The following is a 23,615-nucleotide window of genomic DNA, read 5'->3' on the forward strand; positions in this document are numbered from 1 at the left end:
AGGAGCCATTAACCCACACGGGAAACAATCGCGAGAAAAAAAATAGCACAGTGTTCGCTCGACCAATCAGATTCGCCGTTTTATGAGCTCTCCATACATCGGCCAATCAGGAGCTTCGTTTCAAACGGGTTGACAAACCTTTCTGTTGGGGTTCGGGATCGGTCAAGCGGCGACTTTATCGATGCATTAGCAATAAATTATATTGATCCGTACGCCAATATAAAATTTTAAAACAGGTAACTAAAACTACAAACAAAACTATTAATTTCTGCAAATTTTACAACTAATAAGGTGGCCCTCTGTGTGTGTTCATTCTTGTGTCTATTTTATTTTATTTTTTAAATGTATTTATTTAGTTGGTTATTTTATTTTATTCGTCTGTCTTGTTTGTACCTACTTGTCTCAATATTTTCTTTTGTAAATTTTGTTCACAGTTTGCCACATTATATTTACAAATTGAATGTATTGACCAGTGAATGAATAAACAAACAAACATAAAACAAAACAAGCAAAAAAATACAAACAAACAAATAAGTATAGACGCGATACATTTAGGCTACATTTTATAGCCCCACTCCCCGTTGTCATTGATACATAGAGGTTAGAACTATATATTACTGTAAAAAAAACAAACAAACATGTAACACAAAACTATCAACTGACGGAAATTTTACATTTTGATAACTAATTTCAGTAAACCTCCGTGTGTGTTCATCCTTGTAACTATTTTATTTTCTATTTATTTATTTATATCTGGTGTGCATGAATATAGGTGCACGTGTGTACTCAGATATGTAGCTTTCATATATGATGTTATATATTCCTTTTACCTTTTATCAGCCTACATATAATTAATATATAGATATTGTTCTACTTTTTTAGTGTAAAATTTGGCATATATTCAGTCGTTAACTGTGAGCATGAACGTAAATAAACTCAAACTGAAATAATAACCCCTCACCCTCACAAAGCAGGATATGAATTGTGAGTCTGTAGATTGAAGGCAGGCAGAGTAAAGTAAAAATTTAAAAGCCCTTTCAAAATTATTTTGACAATTATACTTCATTTGAAAATCAAACAATCACTTACACATTTGAACAAAATAATTAACAAGATAATAAAATGATCTTTTGTCACTATTTTTAAAAAATCATTTTAAGGCACATTTAATTAATTAATTTATGATTTAGAATTAGATTAACCTGCTACAATTAAACACTAAAAAGCATATAACAATTTAAGTGGCGATACAAATCTAATCAGTTTAACACACATGAATGTAAATAATCTTTTTACAGACACTTTTTATGCCAGGAGGTGCATGTTTGAGTATCAAATCTAAGATTTTGGGTGGCATATAACCCTTTAACCCTTTGAAACCAGAGTTAATTTGATTTGCTGATATTTTTTTTTTAAAAAATGGGAAGATGACAAAGAACAATTTAAGAAGAAATGACCCAAAATTAGAAGAATAAGGGGGAGAAAAGGAAAAGAAAATAAGATGGAAATTAGAAAAAAAAGGCAAGGAAGAAAGAAAAGGAAATGACTGAAACAAGTGCATAAAAATTACACTAATGGTGTAACATAAATTTAACTGTGTAATTGTGATAGTTGTATCTATGTTTTCTGGACATTTTCCCCATCGTATTAAAGGCTTAATGAACATGTTTGATCAATTAGTATCATATCACATAAGTGGACCACCAGATGGCATTGTTTGTCTGCAAACGATGAGACTATGATCTCACAGTAGTTAAGGAATCAGCATTACAGAGACTGCTTTGTCACATTTTTACAAAGTTTATACCTGGAGTTAATTATTTTCTGTTGTCACATTGTTTTTATGTCTGATCTATATGTAGGACCCTTTACCAAACCTTTTAATAGTCAACAAAAGCAACAATTAGTCATTTATCTGTACTCTTGAAAAAAACAATTTTAACATTCTGCTGGTTGGATTCAGCGACCTAAAATCACTGGTTTTGTCGATTGAGTCTGGTGGCTTTGGCAAGAGCATCAATCAACTTTATACTTTATTCAAGATCAGTTGTTGCCACAGTAACGACTATTCTTCCTGGGGTCCACGCAAAATGTAAAAACAAGACATATTAAACTACCACATCATACATAATTTGCATCTTCAAACAAAATTAAAAAAGCAAAAGCAAGAGACAGCGTCAACTATTTCACAGTCAGTGTCACATCAGTAGATCTTTAAAGCAAATCAATCAGCCCATAACCTGCACGCACAGAAATATATGTAACTGCGCAACTCCCTGCTGTACAGTGAGGCAATACAGTTTACCTTAACATCCATCTTATGTTAGTAAAACTGACTCCTTTTTTAGTAACAGCTGTTCTCACTTTCTTAAAGCACTGAAACCATTAACGGCTTCACTTTGAGAGGGCAGTCTGCAGCGAGATAAAGCGGCGAAAATATTCTTAACATAGCATACTTTTAAATTGATACTGAATTTTTAAGGTGGCTTAAATATGTCTTGCTGCTGCCGCCATCCACAGCTTACACTGCTTAGCTTCTGTGGTGGTACTGGTGTCTGCTTCTCTAAACTGGAGGCACACTGACTGATTTCTATTGTAGGCAATACACTGACTATGGATAAGCTGCACTTAAAAATATCCAAACTACCCCTTAAATGCCCTTCTTTCCCATAAACCCAAATGTGTCAAATTATTTCACAGTGTTCTGGAGACTTTAAAGATTGTCAGCACTGCATGTGCTTTATTATCTGCAAGAGCATTAAGGAGGAGGGAGGTTTTCACACTGTGTCAGTCCTGAGCTGCAAAGTAACATCTTATTGAAGACTTTCTTGGAAATGACATTATTCTGTTGCAGATAGCAGCAGTGATGCAATCTTATATGCATTTTTTTGACACAATAGTGATAGTTTTTTTAAATGAAGACTTGTTGTGAAAGAAGACAATAGAACATTTCACTGCTCTGTTAACCATTTGAAACCTGAGTATTTGGGCTTGATTGCTTTCGAAAACACCAAGGAACCAAGGAAAGAAGAAATAATCCAAAAATGATGAATGATGAACGATGAATGAAATTTTAAAAAGGTACAAGAAAATTACCTGATAAAAAAAATCAGAGTAAACAAACAAGTAAATGACCTTGAAAGTGCTTAAAAATATATTTCTGATGTAATTTTAAATATTTAATAATGATAATTATATTTTCTTTCCTAACAGTTCTGTTTTTCCCTAGTCATGATCCCCCAGCTTTTAAAAGCTAATTTTTTAAATCTACTAAGTTGTGGAACATTTCTTGCCTTTTTGAAAGAAATTGCATCAAATTGCTCGGGTTCAAAGCTTTAAATACTTAAATATAAAAGCTTCTGAAAGCAGCACAAGAATAGTGATGCTGCTCAAGGATTCAAGGGGTTAAAACTCCACGCTGATGTATATTTATCACATTTACCCGTTGAAACCTGAATAAACCGGTTTGATTTCTTTCATAAATATAGGGAGAAAAAGGCAATGACCAACTTGGCAAGGAATGTCCCAGAAATTGCGATGAAAATGACCTGAAAATTAGTTCTACATATTGAGAACTACTATAAAATTAACAAGTATTTTTAAAAAATCCAGAAAAATATACTTCCATAATATATTTAAAATTGTGTTACAGAAAAAAATATCTATTTTTTTTAAACATATATTTTTTTCATTTTCGATTTTTTTCCTTTACTGTTGCTTATTTTAACTTTTTTTGTGACTTTTTTTTTTTTTTTTTTTAAATTTTTTGCTATTATTAAAGCCCATGTTTTGTTTAGTTATTCATTGCCTTTCCACCATGTTTTTGAAAGAAATCAAACCAATGTGCTCAGGTTTCAAAGAGAAAATTCTACCTCATGCCAAACTGCTACAAAGGTTGCTGTCACTATCGTTTGTTTGTTTGTAGTGCCTGTTCTGACTTTAAATATGTTGTTGTTTACAGCTGACTGGAGCACAGATCACAATAATCCTGCATCAGCAGCATCACCTGGTGGTTAAAGAGCATGAATGCACCCACACGTTCAATGTTGGCATGTAGGAGGCAGTGTATCCATATCAATGAGATGGACTCAGATTCCTTCCCGCAGCTGCAGCCTTGAAACCTCGGCTTGCCTGCACATGAGTGTGTGTGCTTTATCTAGCTGCCATATCCATCCTCCTGTAATGAGCAGAGAGAGCAGCTGTGTAACCTCCTCTCCCACAACCCACCCTGGCTCACAGAGCAGAGGTCGGTGGGGTCACTTTGTCCTTGAAAGCTTTGAAAGCCCCGAAGGACAGCATTTCTAGATAAAGACAGCTTTATTTTGAGTGTGTATGCATGTGTGTGTGCCTTTTGTTACCACTCCTCATACTCACCATACAAAATCTACTCAAGCAGAGACGATATAACAAACAAATTTATAAAATGACATGGAAAAGCATTACAAAGATATACAAAACACACAGCTATATATATTTAAAAAAGCGGAACTTATAATGATATTCCATTTACAAACGATAATTGCATTACAAGGATAATTACACATCCTTTATTTTTAAGAGAAACCGAAGGGTAGGAGGGATGTGGAGGCATGAAGAGCTACAGCAGACAGAGTGTATGAGGAGATTATTAATCAGCAGGTCCCTGCGGTGTGCTTCTTAATGAATATCATTCAATCATAACGTCGAATGCCAAATGAATGTTGATTTCTTGATGTGGGTATGTGCCGATATCCCTGGTGTCAAACCTTTGTTAAACTGTTACAAAGCGACTCCGTTTATTTCATTATCTCGAGACGCCAGATGGATGGTGTTTGCTTCACAAGACGATGCATGAAAGTAAAATCAGTCCTACCTCGACTCTGTCTACTTTCACTTGTGATCTAAATTGTTACGGTGCAGTAAACTCCACCCATCTGCCGTTCCAATCAAGTTACAACAAAAGGCATTATCTGGGACAGCTATTTGACCTAGTTTTGGTCAAAGTATCTGCAGTTCTGTGGCTATCTTTACTGGACACACTGTACATACAGTCGAGTTGGCTTACATGGTTTTAAAAGGACACTAATGCTGTATGTTGTTACAGGTCAAAGGTCAGGCCTGAAGAGTCAGGGGCTGATGTGACGACCAAAGATACAGGCATCATATCTAAGATACACGAAAACCACAAAACTAATGTCATCTAAGCTTAAAAGAATGATCAGTTGGCGCATCATATTCAGGACTTAATATTTTTTTCAGTGTCTCTGCAACTTACACACAAACATGTGCACCTCTTAAAGGTATACTATGCTGGATTTTCCAAAAAAAATAAAATAAATTCTAGATTCATACAAAAGTAATCCAGGGTTCCTACAGCTTACAGCAAGTGGAATTTAAGATTTTTTTAAGACTTTTTGATGACACACATGACTTTTGGGTGACAGCAGTGCAGGTGGTATTCTGTTTACCTATTAATTTGAGATTTAATTATGCAAAGTCTGAAAAAAAGATTCATAAAACTGTACTTTTTATGTCTTGGAACCTTTAAGAAAAACATTAATTTAAGACATCTCAAGACCAATTAAGGCCTTACTTTTAGACTGATTAATTCAATGCCTTTTAAGACTTTTTAAGGATGTAAGGAGGAGTATGTGGTGGTGTGTTTATCCACAGAGACTCTGCCCTCTGCCTGTACTGTCTTATTATCCCTGCCAAGCGTGAGCCTGGAGGGGGCGCAAGTTTTCCAGGAAACGACTCCACTGAAAGCCCAACCTGGTCTGTTGCAGACCACATTTCGGCTTCCATTGTAGCTCCAAAACTGACATCCATAGAAAAGTTTGGTCTTATTTTGAACCAGAGCATCTAAAGATTAATTCCTTACCAAATATATTATGACCCACTAAAGTTAGACACGATTCGACATGAATGGATCCCCAATTTTGCTATCTTCACTGTAAGGGATTCACCACATGGTGTCGTACCACACAGATTGATTTGGTCATTCTTCCTTGATATTGGTGCTTCTACCATAAGTAACTAGGCAGTTAAACTGCCTCTTTTTTGTCTGTTTTAATTGTGTTATTCCCTACTTTTTCATATTGTAGCCTGCAGTTAATACTGCTGAAGTCCAGTTATGAACAACATGGATCAAAAATTTGTGGCTGTGTTTCAGTTATTAAAATACATTCATCCTCATAATTATATTGTATCTATATTTCACATACAGTGCCTTTCAGCGAAAAACTCTATCTGCACTGTGCAATCTGCCGTGGCTCCGTCAAAATTAGACAAGGCCTGTATCTCTTGGATGCTTCTAAAACACACTGCACTGCATCTGCTGGAATTACAAAAATTGACTAGAGTGGTCGTGATTAGCCCGGGTTTGCGCTTGGTCGCCTTTTGGAGATCTATATTCTACTGAGTGCACAGTTCTAGTTTCTTCTTATTTTGCTGTGTTTGGGACATTTCCAGGTTCGTGGCATTTTAAAAACATAGCAAGCCAGTGGCAGACTGTAAACAGTTATGAGGAAAAAAGAGAAAACTATATACACAGCGATGAAAAAATGCGTACATAGCAAAGTGAATCTAGGGTTGGCTTTCATTTTCACTTTTACTGGTGATACTGTTTACAAACAGTGACCGACAATTCCTGCATAATATACCTTTAAGAAAAGTTGAATTTCTTGTAACTTTAGGAGGCCATTGTACATTATATTCCGTCCATACCTCCATCAGACCGAGGAGGAATTTTCTTTATTTGCCTGAGATAAATGGGACTTCTTTTGGGACAGAAATATAATGCTCCTGTTGATAAAAAAAGCAAAATCAGTGTACCTGTGGGTTTCTGAATGACAGTCAGCTCTCTTGTTTCGCATCTTGACTTAATGTATTGACCACAGGGTACAGCATCACATGGCTGCTCTTCGGTGAGGTCCACGCCGGCTGCTGACAGGAGGAAGTCTCCGTCCGGTAAATCTGTGCCCGAGTTTTAAAAAAGCCGAAGCGAGCTGTGAGGAAGAAGAAATCCCGCCTGAAGGCGCGCGTGAAGAAGGCGTACAGGAAGGGGTTGGCGCACGAGTTGATTGGGTAGAAGAGGACCAGCAGGAGTTTGGAGTCTGACACGGTGATGAGAGGGAGCTTTAGGGCGGCTGAGACGGCAAAGAAGGAGATGGGAGCCATGCATACAAAGTCGGTGAAGATGAGGATGGCCATGCGTTGGGCCACACGGGTATCGGCGTGGGGCGGCGCCGATGAGGGGTTGCAGACGGCCAGGTAGATGCTGATGTAACAGCCGCAAACACAGATGAAAGCCAGAATGTTGAGGAGGAGGAGAGACACCACATACACCTGAGAGAGCAGAGACTCCACGTCCATGGGCAGGCAGATACTCACCTGCACCACAAACAAATACACGTTCACGTCGGAGGTCGGGCGCCGCTTACACTATACGTTGTAAGCAAATACTGACATCAAAATTGAGTTCTTGAGGTCTCATGGCCTTCCATGATGAAAAAACATGCCGAACCTACTGAATGTCATCTCAGTAGGGGTGTGCCACATCATATCGTCAACAGTAACACCGGTACGCCCCATCGGCGCAGTGCATACAGGTCCAGGTGGACCAAACAATTCAGTCATTCATAAATGTACTATTTATAGATTGAGGACAACTTTTTTTTGTATTTGTCAACGTTAACATGTATTATTTTTGATCAACTTGATTTTGTTGTAATATTTATATTTTATACATAATTTTTGTTCAGTTTCTACTGAATAGTTGAAGGCAAACTACATTTATGTCGACATATACGACTAAAACATTTATTTTGTTGCAACTGTATGTTCTTGAAATTAATAGTAAAATGTTCTCAATTTTTGTCATATTGTCAAGAATCTCATAATCGCAAAAACACCTTGAAATATTGTGATATTATACGGCCATATCGCCAATCCCTACATCTCAGACATACACACCATTACATTTAATGTTTTACACATCTGAAACATACTTTGATAAGTCAGTTTGTTGAATATGAGTTGACGCACTATTTTGCATCCCCAACTACACACACCTGAGAAAATTTTACAAGGAATGTTGAGTCCAGTTGAATGGAGAGTGTGCGGTCTATACGAAGCACTCACCTTGCCGTAGCTGCTGACCCCAACTGTGGGCAGCAAAGCGATGATGGAGGAGAAGATCCAGCCTGCTGTCATGACAATACACGCATGCCTCAGGCGAAGTTTACGGTCGAGCCGCAGAGCAATTGTGATGGTGTGCCAGCGTTCCAGTGTGATCACCGTTAACGTGAACACTGACAGCTCACTGGCAAACACCTGTAAACATGGAAATGTGTGAGTGTTGAGATTTATGTAGCACTATGATATGTATGCAAAGGATTTTATGCATGCATGCACACCGTGAAGAAGCCAGCGGCACTGCAGCCCAGGCCCATCTGCCAGTCTATGGCGTGGTTGTAGTACTGGCCACGAGTGAGCATGTCCACAGTTGCTATGACTACCAGGTAGACGCCCATGCAGAGGTCAGAGAAGGCCAAGTGGCACATGAGGAAACGAGGAACAGTCAGTTTGGAGCGGCTGCCTGACAACAAAACAAAAAATAAAATTTTGGCACCAAAAAGTAAAAGTAAACAAGTATTAATAGTAAACAGTCCTAGAGGTGATATTCTATTTTCAAAGAAAATAAAGCTGAGTTTAGGTGTTTAGTGAAAGTAAACAAGAATACATTCAAAAACAGACAAAAAAGTGATTTTTGCAAAATGATGGCAGTAAAGTTGACCACTGACCCTCTTGATATAAAATGTCTTCACTTTATCACCATATCCTATTAGACATTTATGTAAAGTTCTGATATAATTAGCGTATGAATTCTTTATGGCCAAAAACATGGTTCATGAGGTTACAGTGCCTTTGACCTTTGAGCTCCAAAGCATCCTTGACATATTGCATTCACAAGAATAGGATGGACTGATGGCATTTGCTGAGGCTAATAATTATTGTTTATAATAATAATAATAATAATAATAATAATAATAATAATAATAATAATAATAATAATAATAATATAAATAATAATAATAACAATAATAATTTAATCATCAAATAAATAATTTAATAATAATAATACTAATAATTATTATTATTAATATGGCAAAATCATGGAACTGTAAGAGGGACTTGAGAACTAGGAAAGAACGGGAAGGAAAGAAGGAAACGAAGACATAAGGAGGTGAGTTAGAGGTGAGGTTACTATTCCATTTCATACCGAACAAGACCAGAAGTACCGCTGCGTTCCCCAGCAGCGCGAGGATGGAGATGATCCAGATAAGAACCCGCAGGGGGACAGCTGACATGATGTCCTCACAGGGGTTAAAGGCATCTGGGGTTTGGGCTGCAGGTGATGGTGGTGGTGTTGGAGCAGTGGGCCCTTTGGAAGTAGCGGTCAGAGCAGAAGGGCTGCCACCTCGATCTAACACGCAACAACATACAAAAAGTGCATCTAATGAAATTAAATTAAATTTTTACATATATCTCATTTTTTAAAATTAATTGTCACTTTTTTGACATGTTTTGCTCTGAGTTCATGACAACAAAACTTTAAGATCAAGGCTCTGTGGAAAGTACTACAGTATTAGGTAATTAACCCTTTGAAACCTTAGCAAATTGATTGATTTGATTTGACAAAAACATGGAATGAAGGCAGTGACTAAATAACACATGGCCCGAGAAATGTGTAAAAACTCACAAGAAAATGACTTTAGGAAAGCAGAAAAAAAAAAAATATATATATATATATATATATATATATATATATATATATATATATATATATATATATATAAAATTAGGATTATAAATAAAATTAAAATAAAATACAGTTGATATTTTTCCATAGTTTTTATATATTTCTATATTTTTTTAATAACTGTCACCCCTTTTTAAAAACAAATTTTCAGGTCATTTTCTTTGTCCCCTTTTACTTGGCTCTTTCAATTTGTGGGACACTTTTACCTGTGTTTTTTTCCCCCTCAGGTTACAAAGGGTTAACCAGCAATGGAGTCATGATAAGATATCATTCACAAAACTAAAACAATGCTAAAATATAATGCATATTTGTGTTAGTCATTTATGGTTAAATATTGTGAATCATACTTGTGAATTAATTTTAACTCCTTGAAAAAAATAAGCAAACTTTGATCTATTCTTTTAATCATAAGGTGTTCAGACACTTTTGGATAATAATGCATGGCCACCTGTTCCTGTTAATGTTTCGGAAGGGACAGCAGTGTGACGGGTACGTCAGGTTGGCCTGGCGGAGTTCGGTGAAGAGTTGCAGAGGAGGAAGCTCTTTCAGTTGGTAGGCAGACTCTGCAAACAGCTTCTGGAGTCCACCGAGGATCGAGTCGGGCAGAGAGCTGAGGGCTGTTTGGGAAATGTCCCTGCACAAACAAGTATCAAACAGAGGAGTAATTTCAGGTTCCATGCCAGTTTTAACAGATGCCTTCTCTGTTTGCTATATGTAATAAGCATTTGACCTATGAACAGTTCATAGAAGCTGTTATTTATTTTTCTTGAAGAAAAAAAACTGTTTCAAATAAAACACAGCAAATCAAATTTCCTGAGCAGAAAGATTCAAGGGTAGAGCAACTGTTTGATTGCAAATTGATTGCTGGAATAAGGAGTCAAAAAACACTACAAACAGACAGCCCTAAACAAAAACAAATACAGTCTTTTTTTCTGATTGCTACTTCAATATAAATGGGTGTCTCTTTGATTGGAGAAAAAAAAAAGGTGAAAAAAAAATATCTCTCTCCACCTCCCGTCACCTGCTCCCAGTTTATTTTTACCTTAAATCTGGCACATTTCCACAAATCCACCAAATGCCAAAATGTTTCTTGTTTTCTCCTAGGTTGATGATGAGGAGGGTGAATCATGTAGGCATGAGTCACTGTTGGAATTCAGGCTTTTCCACATGTATTTATTTTTAGACATTTTTCAGCACTTGAATACTTAATTTTTGTGTAATTTGATCACGGTGTGTATGGTAAATACTGGCGTAGAAAGTGGGAATATTCATGTTTAAATATATTTTTATTTTTTTCAAATATATTTAAAAAAAGGGATAAGATTTTGTAAGTATTCACTTCCTTTTCAGACGTGAAATACTTATGGTTACTGAATATGTCTGAATGCTCTGGTGTTGTTTTCTTACCTGTGACATATATATATATATAAACTTTACATTTTATTTTGCATGCTAAAATTAAAATTCAAAACCACATCTAATCTAAAATATAAGCATATTCAGCCATGACACTGAAAATCTACACTTTCTGTACCTCAATGCCACAAACTCCTTCCACCACTTCTCTCAGACCAGTGAAAGGTAAGAAAATTTGTTTAGTTTTTCAATCAGATCCTTTCCATAATGTTGCTGCAGACTTATAAAAATAGTCTGAGTCTGTCAGTCAAAAAAAGAAGCATTTTTAATGGCTATATATTGACAGTGAACAATCCTGTAGGGAGGATATTGCAGCTTGTTTCACCTGCAGCGCTCTCTCTTTCGCTCTCTCTCTCCGGGTTAAAAATGCTGAAGTTTCGCTTTAATCCCATTGGAGGACGTCTTAAACAGTTTAAAGATGCTCTGTTTGTTGTCTGATCTTTGTCATTTATCCGGTTACGTGGTGAGTATGCTTTGACATTTTTTACCCAAATGAACTTCCTCACGTAAATAGTTATTTTGAATGAATCATGCTTACAGTACCACCAACTCACTGGAACCCACAAAGGCGTTGGGATTGATGTGAGTAAGCTGTTGGTTTCCTTTTAGGGACCTGGGAGAGAGAGGGGGAGAACAAGAGAGACAAATTAAATATGTGAGCAGACTTTTACTTTTTTATTTTTCGGTAAATCTTCTGTTTGTTAGCGTGTCTCTGCCTGTGACTCACAATCTGTTCATCTTTGTGCCGTTGAAGGCGTCACTTGCCACCTCCTTGATGCCATTTCTGGTGAGCCGTCTGTCATCAGAGAGAGAAGCCAAATTACAGTCATGTGGCTCCGACACAAACAATTCCCCAACAATAAAGTTCTCTGAACAATCAAAGATAATTTTAGTGTGTGCAGTTTTTGTTCTCAGTGACTAAACCTGTATGACTCCACAGAAAACACGACATAAATTGTATTCAATATCATGTAAGACTTCTTTAGAGACCTTGTCAGCTGTTGGCAGACTACATTTGTTGGACAGACTTGGCGGCATACCCAAATTTTCGCTGAAGTAAAACTAATAATACTTAAATTTAAAAAATGCTCCATTATAATAAAGCCTTCAAAACGTTACTTAAAGGAATTGTTTTGTGACATTTTGGGAAGTAAATATTCTTGCAGAGAGTAAAATGGAAAGATGTCACTTACTTGTTTTTGTTTGTTACAAATGGAGCTACAGTAAGCAGTCGGTTAGCTTAGTTTAGCATAAGGTCTGGAAATGTGAGGAAAAAATACTTCTCTTCAAACGTGATAAACTGGTCGAGTATAGAAACAGTAGCTATAATTAGACTAACTGTAATATAGGTAACATCAGAGTTTTATTCTTTCAAGCATATTACTTTTACCCTTTCTTTTTTTGTACAAAAGAAAAACAAAGCAACTACAGAGAACTTTAATAATTTTTGATGATTTTGAAAGCCCCTGTTGACAAATGAGGACCATCGCCTCGTGTCGTAAAGATCTTGATGTTGCAAGCATGTGTACTTGATCTGAAAGCCGGTGAAAGAAAGATGCAACACATTTTTAACATTTTTTTTGCTGGTGGAGCTCACCATGGGTTCAGCCAGTGAGTCTGTGAGCAGTTCGGAAGTCTGTTTGCCGTAAATAGTTTTGTTTGATTTCATGGGGAATCGGATCCGGGGACAGGCTTTATGAAAAACTACATATAAACAGCCAATCTTCTTGCTGATGGTGGTCTTGTTTGACTCATGTAGGTCAAATTAAATTGAGAATTTTTCATAACTGGTTAAAAACTCCTTGTAGCTGCTTCAACGTCACAAGAAACACTTATGAGCAGAATTTAAATACATGACACTTAAATAAAGAGGCGATATATATAGCAGTAAGAGTGTTAAAAATGCAGAAAAGGGAGACAAGTAGGAGGAGACAGGACTCAGTAAAGAGGGCAGAGAGCATTTCAGGGAATATTCGTCACTGCGAATGTAATGCCCACTCAGAGCTGTGTGAGGGTGGTGCACAATGTTTCTAAAAAAAGTGATGAATCCCTTACATCTCGGTGATAGTTTGAGTGCAGAGGCCTCTGAAGGCATTGACGGGGACTCTCCTTATGTGGCTGTTCTCTTGCAGGTCTCTGAGCAGATCACAAACACGTGATTAACAACAAATGCTAAGAAGAAAAGCAGCATATTTAATGTGATATAATATGCAAAATATCATGCTAGAGACCCATTTAAATCCCAATCCTTTTTGAAGCAGATAGATGTCAGATGGGAGACAGTTTTTTAAAGGCTGCAGACGAGTCACAGATGGTTCGTATTCCTGATTTTCTGTTCTGAAGAACTACACAGTGCGTAGGTTTTAACTACAGTGTTGTATGTTTAATGGTGTGATTTCTTCGGGGCATATTTAATTCTGTGTGCATGCCTATATGTTGAAGTGCATGTGGGAATAATGGTGTGTGGGCAGTTTCAGTTCATTTGTATACTGTGTTGAGACCTACAAAACAAAGTCGTGGGCAGTGGAGTTGATCTTGGAGAAGTTTGGGAACGTTGTCAGTCCGGTGTTGGAGATGTCCCTGTGATGTGCAGATTAATCACCAAATGTTACTACATTCACACAGCAACTCTCACTCTGAACAACAATGAGTCACGGTGATAAAATCAGACAATGTTGCATTCATTGTATTTACCGAGATAAAAAATTAGCAAGTTAAGAGATTCCAAGACAATTCAGAGAGATGCTCGGGTGGCAGAGAGATAAATCAGACATTTAATGTTCCAAATAACTGTCCTTTCTGTTTTGTTGGCAACAACATGTAACAAGTTCAACATTCAGTGTCTCTGAAATATTTGACAGTCTGTAAAACACTGAATGTTCCAAATTGGGTTTTGAATTTGTGAAGAATAAACTTGATTATTTAAAAACAAGATTGAGAGTCTAAAGCCATGCTAGCAGCTCTGTGAGGCTAAATATCTATCATTAAAGTGTTAAAGCGTCGTAGTTTGGCGTATTAGCAGGCTGGCTCTAGACACTGTAATGTGCTGACACTTCACATGGCACTGAACCAAATAATGTAATTTTTTGTCTCTTCTAAAGATTATTTAAGAGTTCCCACAGTAATTAAAGAATCACGACCATTCATGGTTTTGTTTTTAACACAACAACATGGTCCGTGTTGTCAGTGGTGACCTCTGAAAACCCCTGACCTGTTGACTCCAGGCCTAGATCCAGCCACTGTGACGTTTTGTTTATGTAGTTAAGTGAAATACGATCGGACGTCAATATGGAGTGTCTTATTCTGAAAATTGTTGTCTGACTTCCTGTCTGCTCTGTGCATAATTCGGCCGAATTAATGCAAAGTGCTCGGCATCCAGCAAAAATAAAATCTATTTGCTCCGTCTGCCGTGGCAGATCGGAACCAGACAGAACATCTGGTGGAAATTAGACGTAAGCCTGATCAACTTGAAATCTGGCACACACTTGCAGTCCAATGAGCTCCACAAAAAAAAAATGTTTTGCTTTGGTGGATTTTTTGGGTAATTTGCATAATGTGAAAAACATTGCAATGAATAGATTTTTCTTAATTTAGCAAGATCAGTTAAAAACAATCAAAAAACTTTGCAAAGGATCGGGCTCTTCATTTAACATGCCATAAACTCATTAACAATTAATCCAATCATCATAAAACTTGGTAGATATATTCAATATGTGGCCTGACATATATATATATATATATATATATATATATATATTTACCACAAAAACCTGGGAGTGCTTGTTTGTTTTTTTAGGGATATATTAAATTACCTACCAAAATTGCCTATTTCGCCTGATCTGAGCTTATTGTTTTGTCACTATTTCTTGGCAAAAAAGGCAGAAAATGTCAGTTTTTGTTTGGAAAATTTTAATTTTTTTTTTATTACTGTGTAGTGTTCATTAAAAACATATCTTCTTTCGGGCCCCCACAGACCAGTGGACCCTGAGCAGCTGCTTGTATCGCTTACTGGGTAATGCTGACTCTTTATATTAGCATGCTAACATAAGAAAACAACAGAATGCTGCTAGATAGTGTAGATGAACGCTGAATATATATTTTTAGAATAAGATTTTGGATATCCAATCATACTTTGGAAACTCTCAAACTCATAGTTGTAACACTTTTTATTAAATGTTATCACTTTTTGTTCGGTCTATACAGCCTCTACATAATCCATACATGTCTCAGAAGTGATAAAAAGATAAAAACAGTTAATAGCTTCCTTTTTGGTTTGAGAAAGGTTTTTGGTACATTGTATATATTTAATTATTCAAAATTTAGAAAAACATGAGATCTTATTCAAAATATAAAGTTATTGTGCTAAGGAGCTCTGTTTTTTTAATATAATGATATTTTATTTTTAAAACCATAAAATGCTCTGTTTAGCTGCCCCAGTTCTCACAAATTGGGACAAACATAACGGTAAAAGTTATAATAACGTCAGTGAGGGATTTTGGTGATATGTTGTGTTTTATGAAAAGTTATTCTGAGACTGTTTCAAAAGATATGAACAATACAACTTAGTATTTTATGCTTCTGTAACCTATATTTCACATTATGGATAACTCATTTTGTGGAAAAATGCCTTTTTTTTGCCTGATGAAGTGTGACACTTGATTTCTCTTCCAGGGGATCCAAGCTAATTAAAAAAAGATGTCTCTGGTCATGCGGGGGACCATCAGAAGTAGGCCTGTCACCCATGACCCAATTTTGGACTCACAATCAGTTTAAATAACACAAACTGAGAAAGAAAGTATTCCTCCCCGCAGCACTCAGTACTCACAGATATCGCAGTCTCATGATGTTCTTGAACGCATCTTGATGGATGTGTCTCAGGTGTTTTGACTTTGTTATGATTCTGAAAGGACCACATAGGGACGTATTCTCATTAACACAAATGACTGGTTTCAAAATTACAGGGTTGCAACACTGCCATTATCCTGCCAGTTGCACTTACATCTCAATGAGTTCAGGGAGATCAGAGAAAGCAAATGCTCCAATACTCTCCAACGCGACATTCTCCGAGATTAAGCTGAGGGAAACACAAATGTATAAAAATTAAGAACATGACAAATCTATCAGCTCTTAGACTTTCATTCACACTTTTTCTTTGTCATATTTTTGTCTCCAGCACCCTGCCAAGCTCAGTCCTCGGCTGTCTGCTTTGGGTGAGCAGCTTTCTCAGAATTTGCAGCTCTTCTTGTTCCATAACAAAGACTAAACACACAAGCAAGCTGGACAAAATACGTCACGAGCTGTGGGTTTTCGAAAACGTTATACTCACATTTCATTGAGCTGAGGGAGGCCGGCGAAGGCAAGTGTGCCGATTCTCTCCAGCATGTCGTTCTTTGATATGATGCTGAGGTTGGAGGAAGCGGGGCGCAGAGGAAGAGGGTAAATTAAAGATGCTGTACAGAGCTTTTCTCTTTGGTGTACAAAAGCACATTTTGATCACAGAAAAAGATTCTTAACATGCAAATAACTTATATATGTATTTTTTAAACTTTTCAAATTTTCAAATTTTATCAAGAAGTGAACATACAAACCATAACATTGCAATACTGGTCATAAATTATGTTTTGCAGAGAAATCATTGAGACTAATTTCACTTAAATAAACAAACATCCCGAACCAGTAGCATGTTTTTTTTATTATGCACAAGAGCACAGAATATAAAAGATATAAAGTTTGTCATGCAAATATAATTTCATAATGCTTTTTCATTAGTTTTAGGGATTTCATGTTTGACTCAAACTCATGTTGAAATATTATAAAAATAGGGGATCATTTCAATACGTTTGCTTTATGTATTACACAAATATCATGTTTGCTATTATCCACTTCAGTTTTCACTGAAAAAGTACTGTAACAGAAGAAGTACTGAAACAAAAACTTTGCTTTCAGGTAATCTTCTTTAAGGACGTTTTAATAATATAATAAAATGTCACGTGACATTTTTTCTATTTATACTAAGGTTGCTTCCCAAAGCATTGATAACACCACCATACCACTACTAAAGTGCCTCTGTGCGTTGGTGTCTAATGCCGACAGGCCTGGTATTTGACCAGTTGGGAATGAGACCAGGTAGCAAATTTAATTAAATGTATTTGATTTCCTTAGTTTTATGGATGCCATATGTTACCTAAACTCACGTAGAAATATTATGAATGTAGGGGAAGCTTTATGCACTGCGTGTAAAATTCAGCTAAGCATTAAACTGAACCACTAAATTGCTTTCTTTTTAATTAGAGGAATAACACCAAATATTTTTCAGACACGGTGAGTCCCAGCCACTTCTTCACTGTTTGGATCATCTATATCCTGAGTGTTTTGACCTTCTGCGTTCTTTACGTTCCACATCAAAGAGTAACCATGAACAACAGACACTTACATTTTCTTGAGGTGCTGCAGGCTGCTGAGAGCACCCTGGGGAATCACTCTGATCTGAGTCTGCAGAACTTCCCTGTTGATACGAAAACACCAAACCTCAATGACACAACGATCACAGGAACGTAAACACTTCAGAGAAATCCTTAAAAACTAATTGATGGCTATTTTTGTTTTGTGGCAGGGATCATTTACACATTAGGACCAGGACTGACTTAACTCATCTCTCTTTTCGTTTTTTTTTCATGCAAAAGGCATATAACTGAATCTCTTTACAAAGACTGTGAGCTTATTCTGCATCTGGTTGTCATCTGAAATGGCCCTCCTTTGCTGCATACTTGTAAATATCCCCACTGTTCCTGAGCCTTGACCTTCAAGCAGCACAGAACAGATGAGAACACACACATCGCCGCCTGGGAGTTTACAGAACATCTCTTGGGAACGTTCTTCTGCCACAAAGTATGTCCCCGTTTCTATGTGTCCGTTGTATTATGAGCAAAATTATGTACAATTGTGCATTGTTCTTGCGTTTGTTTAAGTGCGAGTTTGTACTTCAGGGGATCCTAATCTTTCCCCACTGCCACCATCCCGTCCCCTCCTCTTTGCGGCCTTGAGATTCCTTAAAATGTTTCAACGGCCAAAACAACAGGTCAGTGTTTACGCCGTGCCTCATCCAGATCTGTGTCACTTTGTGAAAAACACTTAAAGCACCTGCAGTGCCTTCATACAACACAACTGAAGGCTAAAGTGACACTGTGTAAGAAGAAATACAATATTCAGGGTGTCTACAGGTAAATAAAATTAAATGTACAACTTTCTAAGACCTTTTTTTATATCACTTTAAAATTTAAGACCAAAGTAAGGATGAAAATACACAACAAAAGTGAAAACACACTTGTTCCAAATAAACACATTGATTTCTGTTCAAAATGAGCGACACTGATGATACTCTAAGTGGTGGAATATAACTAAAATGCCCAAATACTGTACTTAGTGAGATACTATTTCCACTTTAAGCTTCTTTTCTAAAAGCTTCAAAGTCCACAGTGGGGTATTTACTGTTATATTTTATGTTGCCAAACAAAACGTGAGAGTATCTCAAGCTTGAATTTACCATAGACCTTATTTTAGACATCTAACCAAAAACAGATATTAAAAAACCTGTTGACTTTGAGACGAGTGAATCAGGAGTGCTGAAATGCTAACTGATTTCTGGGTTTTATTACTCATTACTGGGGCAGTTTATTATTTTACATTTACAAAACACCTTTAACATACAGCACAGTGGCTTTAACCACCACAAGTTATCGCTATTTTCAACTCATTTATTGTTTGAGTTGCATTTTCACATTTCCAAAAACTAACAAGCAGACTGGCTAGCAAGGCTTAAGTGATCTAAACGCATAGAGGAGGTAAAAAATAGGAGAACTGCGCACATACATTTGTTGTGCTTAAGTCTGTTCCCCCGTGTTCAGTGCTCCCTCTTTTTATAATGTGTAGTGACCCCCTCTGTGGTGGGGACACGTTTAACAGTCTTTGACACAACACAGAAAATTTGTAAATAGAAGACCCATCCAATCTGAATTAAGGAGCTTTTTATCGGCAAATATGTATTTTAAGACGTTTTAAGGACCCATGGACACCCAGATATTCCTTCTGAAGTAAATCTTAAAGAAACACAACAAAACATATTGGGAAACAACCTTACCGAATTTTTTTGGGGGCCTTAGGGATAAACACGATGTATTTTTTGTGAGAACCGCTGAATGTAACGTATCTTTTGTTTGTTTACATGAAAACTCTACAGGGTGTCTTTAACCTGTGGCCACTGTAAAGCTGTGGTTACACTGGGAGACGAACAGACGCGCTTTGCATACATTTCCCTTAAGTAAATGAATGTTTAATAAAACCAGCATTTGCACATTCAGAGCAAAATTCAGCCAAGAGGAGATGAGCGAGGATTAGAGAGGAAAGTCTAAATGATTATGCACGCTCACGGGATGAGATATTGAATTGTACACACGGCGCCCTCCCTGAATCTGTAGTGGTGTAAGATGGTGAAGGAGAAACACTATTTTGGGATGTATTCTCTGTAATATTGACCCATGTCACTTGTAGTTGAGTAGAGGGACACTTCATCGATTTTACACATGAAAGTCAGTGTACTCATCATGAGAAGTGCTATTCAGACTGAGATAACAGCTGTATAATGAATTCTGAGCTTCTAAAGTCAGACAAAATAACCCTGAATGATGCGGGAGATGGAAACTGCAAATTGATAACAGAAAACCTGCATTACAAACTCAGAGTGTGGAGTTCTGGAGTCAAGCCATTGACAGTCCAAAAAAAGATGCTGCTGAGTTACATTATGGAAAAAAAAAGTGTCTGAAAGCACCACAAAAACAGTGGTATTTCACAGACTGTGTTTGTCCATTAGTAGGCTTTCCCCAACTCTATCCATAATTTAACCCCCACAGCTGCCACCATACGTCAATAAGATGTCAGAAAAACGGTGGACTCTTACGTTGGACAGATGCTTGGTTCATGCTGTGTGGACGTTATGACATTTTGCAGACACGGTTTTTTTGTACCCCATACGTCATCTATCATTGCTCTACGTCAAGATGACGTTGGCATGAGACATTGGATTTTGGTTACCTTATAACACAAATTGACATTGGCATTGGACATTGTCCTGACATTGAATTTTAGACACCTGACGTCACAACCTAAATTTAACCAAACATCTATGTGTAATGAAGTTGGTTGCCATCTGGGAACCTTTTAAGGAAGCAATCGAAACCCAGCAACCCTTATTAATTATTTTTGGGCTTGCCCAAACATGATAAAAAGTATTTTTGGCCTTGCTCATTGATCTAACATTACATATCTTACATATTGTTACATATCTTTGGAAATAAAGCTCACTCCCTGCACACAGCTGCGGGATGGGGGACACAGTTTTTGGCATATTGTTTACAGTACAATGTATATATGTTTTCTAAACGCAATATGAACATTTGAATAATAAGGAATAAGTCTTAAGAGGGAAACCCAGAGACAGCCATCATCACATTCACAGTAGATAGCAAGCCAAACTACATTTCCCATAACTACATGGAGGAAAAAGTGGGAGTAGAAGAATTCGCCACAGCATGTTGTTGTTGCTCTCCTGTCGTGTAAACTTAAGATAAATTTTCTGTTAAGCTCTACAGAAGCTTTTTTTTGTACAGTCACAATCCCTAAGAGAAATTAGAGGTCAGATGCATTAACACTGGCATTATGGGAATTTCCAAACCATATCTTTGAGATGTGAAATGCAGGAAGCGGGTAAAATGTAAACATCTATCCCAAATTGGCTATATGTGGATGTTTGTGTGCATCCACCTGCATGTCAGTGTTTGTCTGTACTCACAGGCATTGGGTGTCGCTGGAGATGTTGGAGGGAATTTCTGTGACCCCGAAGCCAAGGTGGTGCACGGTTCGTTTGGCCAAGCCGTTCTCAGCTCCAGGTTTAATGTCCATCTCAGGTCCAGGAGCCAACGCTGCTGCCGCCTTTATCATCACAATCATTAACATGATCAGAATCATCATCATCATCATTGCAGTCTATCCACAATCCAGATTGTTGTGTTTTAGGTTTTTCACTTTCTAAAATCTTGTTTTTCTTCTTCTTTTGTTTCTTCAGACTCTGATTTAGTCTCCACGTGGTGTTTACATGTATGCAGGCCTTCAGCCAGAGCCCACGCTGCCTATTTGATGTGAATGTTTTTGCCTGTTTGTCCACTCTGAGTTCACCACCAGGTCTAGGAGAGAAAAAGTGTGAGGTGCTTTGGTGATGCCTGCCATGCAGTGGTGAATAATGGGGGTGTGTTAAAAGCTTTATGGGTGTATGAGGATGTAGGAGGTCTCTGCTGGGCTGTGTGGCTCCTTTTTTTTGTAAAAAGGAGCAATGCATCAATGATGATAGGATGCTGAGATAAAAACAATCCTTTTTTTAGCTTTTAAGGATAACATGCTGTAGTCTGTCCAAAAATTTCCACTTTTTGTTCATTACACTTTTGCCTGGTTCTTACAGCTTCAGGCAAGTGTGAATTAAGATATTTTTAGACCTTTTTAAATGCCACTTGGAATTAAATTTAACATTGATTTTACATAAGTCAGCACTGAAGTAAAGAAATTGTGTTGACACCAATTACTTCAAGTTAGGGGGAAGTTTATTTTGTTTTTCAAATACTTACTGTAACATAAAACATGACTCTTGGTGATGTTAATGCAAGAGGCATTCAAACAAGTAGTATTATTATTTTTAAATAACCTGTTATTTTGAGCTTTTGCAATGCAATGTAGGAGAAAAAAACCCACTTCCAGTGTCTGAGCATTGTTAAAACTTTCGTAAGAGTGATTTAAATCATTTTAATGCCAATTAAGGCTTTGTTTTTAGATGGATTCAATGCCTTTCAAAACATTTAAATGATATGCAGGAACCCTGGACCTTTAAAATCTCTCCATCAAATTACACAGGCAGTGGATGCTATGCAAATAAAATCTGAACATTAATATTTTAATACCTTTTTTATGGTATTGATTTCTTATTTAAAATAAATGTTAAAATCATACTCTGTAACAATAACACTCACCTCATTGGTCACCTAAAAAGTCAATTCTTAAGAGTAAATAGCTGAAAAACTGAAAAGCAAATAAACTTTAATATTTAAGAGGTGAAATAATCTACCTAACTGCTGGTCAAATTGAGTTTGTATCATTTTGACTTAACAAACATAAAAGTTTGGGGTTGTTGTCTTTTTATAGTCATGAAACATAAAATTGCAACAAAATTAAGGCTGACAAGCTAACGCTTAGCTAACCGTTAGCTAGCTCAGAGAAGTTTTCAAACTTTCCTGTTTAGATTATTTGAAATTGTTTGAAAGAGATATTAAACCACCCACAACTAAATGTAAAATATGTAGCACGACATATCAAAATTCAACACTTACTGTATTTCCATGGTGGTCTTTATGTCGTGTTGTTAGCTGCAAAGTGACATTAGCTGGTTGCTCGAGCTAACCTTCCGTTTTTTTTGCGCCAAGTCCCGCCCTACTGTGCTGTGATTGGCTAGTTCTGCTGTGCTGTGATTGGCTAGTTCTGCTGTGCTGTGATTGGCTCGTTGCTGTCTTCTCTTTGACATGTGACATTTCTGTCGTTGAAAACAATGCAATAATAACACAAAATACAATTTAAATCTTTATATCTACAGACAAAGTTTCACTCCGTGTTCATAAAATATTTGGCATTTATAACCATTTACTTTATTTAGTTATTAACTTTATTTATTTGATTTTTGGCCAAAAAAGAGAGGAGAATACATAGAATGAATAAAAACAAATATATAAAACAAGAATAAATAAATAAACAAAATAATAAAAATTGGTCTAGATCTGCAAAATGTTTTTGAGCCTACTAAATCAGGCTAATAGGTCAAAATTAGAATTCATTAATGTGTTTTACCACAAAATAGCTACTCCACAGTGCCTCATTTATAATAATTTGGTACTTGCAAATTGAATTGTTGGCAATAAAAGCATTTGGAATCCAAAGCTAGCCTATAGGGACTTAAGATAATCCACCACTATTGAGGTCTGGCAAAATTCAGAGGAAAAGACGCCATGCCGTAGACGTTTTAATTTATAAAGTGTATAAAAAATAAAAAAAAATTGAAAAGTGTAAAGGCTACACATTTTTACAACTGGAGAATATCAGAATCACTTTAGACCTATAACAATGATATAAAAATAAACGAATAAATAAAAATAGCAGGAGAGGGACTAAAGAGCCACAGTAAAAAAAAAAAGGGGGGGTAAATTTATTTTCATTTCAATTGAGGTAACATTTGTTATTTTATCTAAGGAAAAAACTATGCTTATTATTTAAACATATGCCCCTCAAAAATATTAATGCCGTTTTAAGT

General features: G+C 36.6%; 1 protein-coding gene across 1 annotated transcript; it reads right to left on the reverse strand.

Annotated features, from left to right (window-relative positions):
* Positions 1-6,746: 6,746 nt before the first annotated feature.
* fshr (follicle stimulating hormone receptor) lies at positions 6,747-22,694 on the reverse strand. The gene is given in 16 exon segments (XM_042507806.1): positions 6,747-7,371; positions 8,122-8,313; positions 8,397-8,578; positions 9,263-9,383; positions 9,385-9,466; positions 10,251-10,436; positions 11,757-11,831; positions 11,946-12,014; positions 13,274-13,354; positions 13,724-13,798; positions 16,044-16,118; positions 16,218-16,292; positions 16,545-16,619; positions 17,652-17,723; positions 21,063-21,202; positions 22,645-22,694. Coding segments are annotated over 15 exon segments (2,007 nt in total). The 5' UTR covers positions 21,173-21,202; positions 22,645-22,694; the 3' UTR covers positions 6,747-6,834.
* Between the last annotated feature and the right edge of the window lie 921 nt (positions 22,695-23,615).

Source organism: Plectropomus leopardus, chromosome 19, assembly GCF_008729295.1.
Source record: "Plectropomus leopardus isolate mb chromosome 19, YSFRI_Pleo_2.0, whole genome shotgun sequence".
In the NCBI taxonomy this organism is placed as follows: Eukaryota; Metazoa; Chordata; class Actinopteri; order Perciformes; family Serranidae; genus Plectropomus; species Plectropomus leopardus.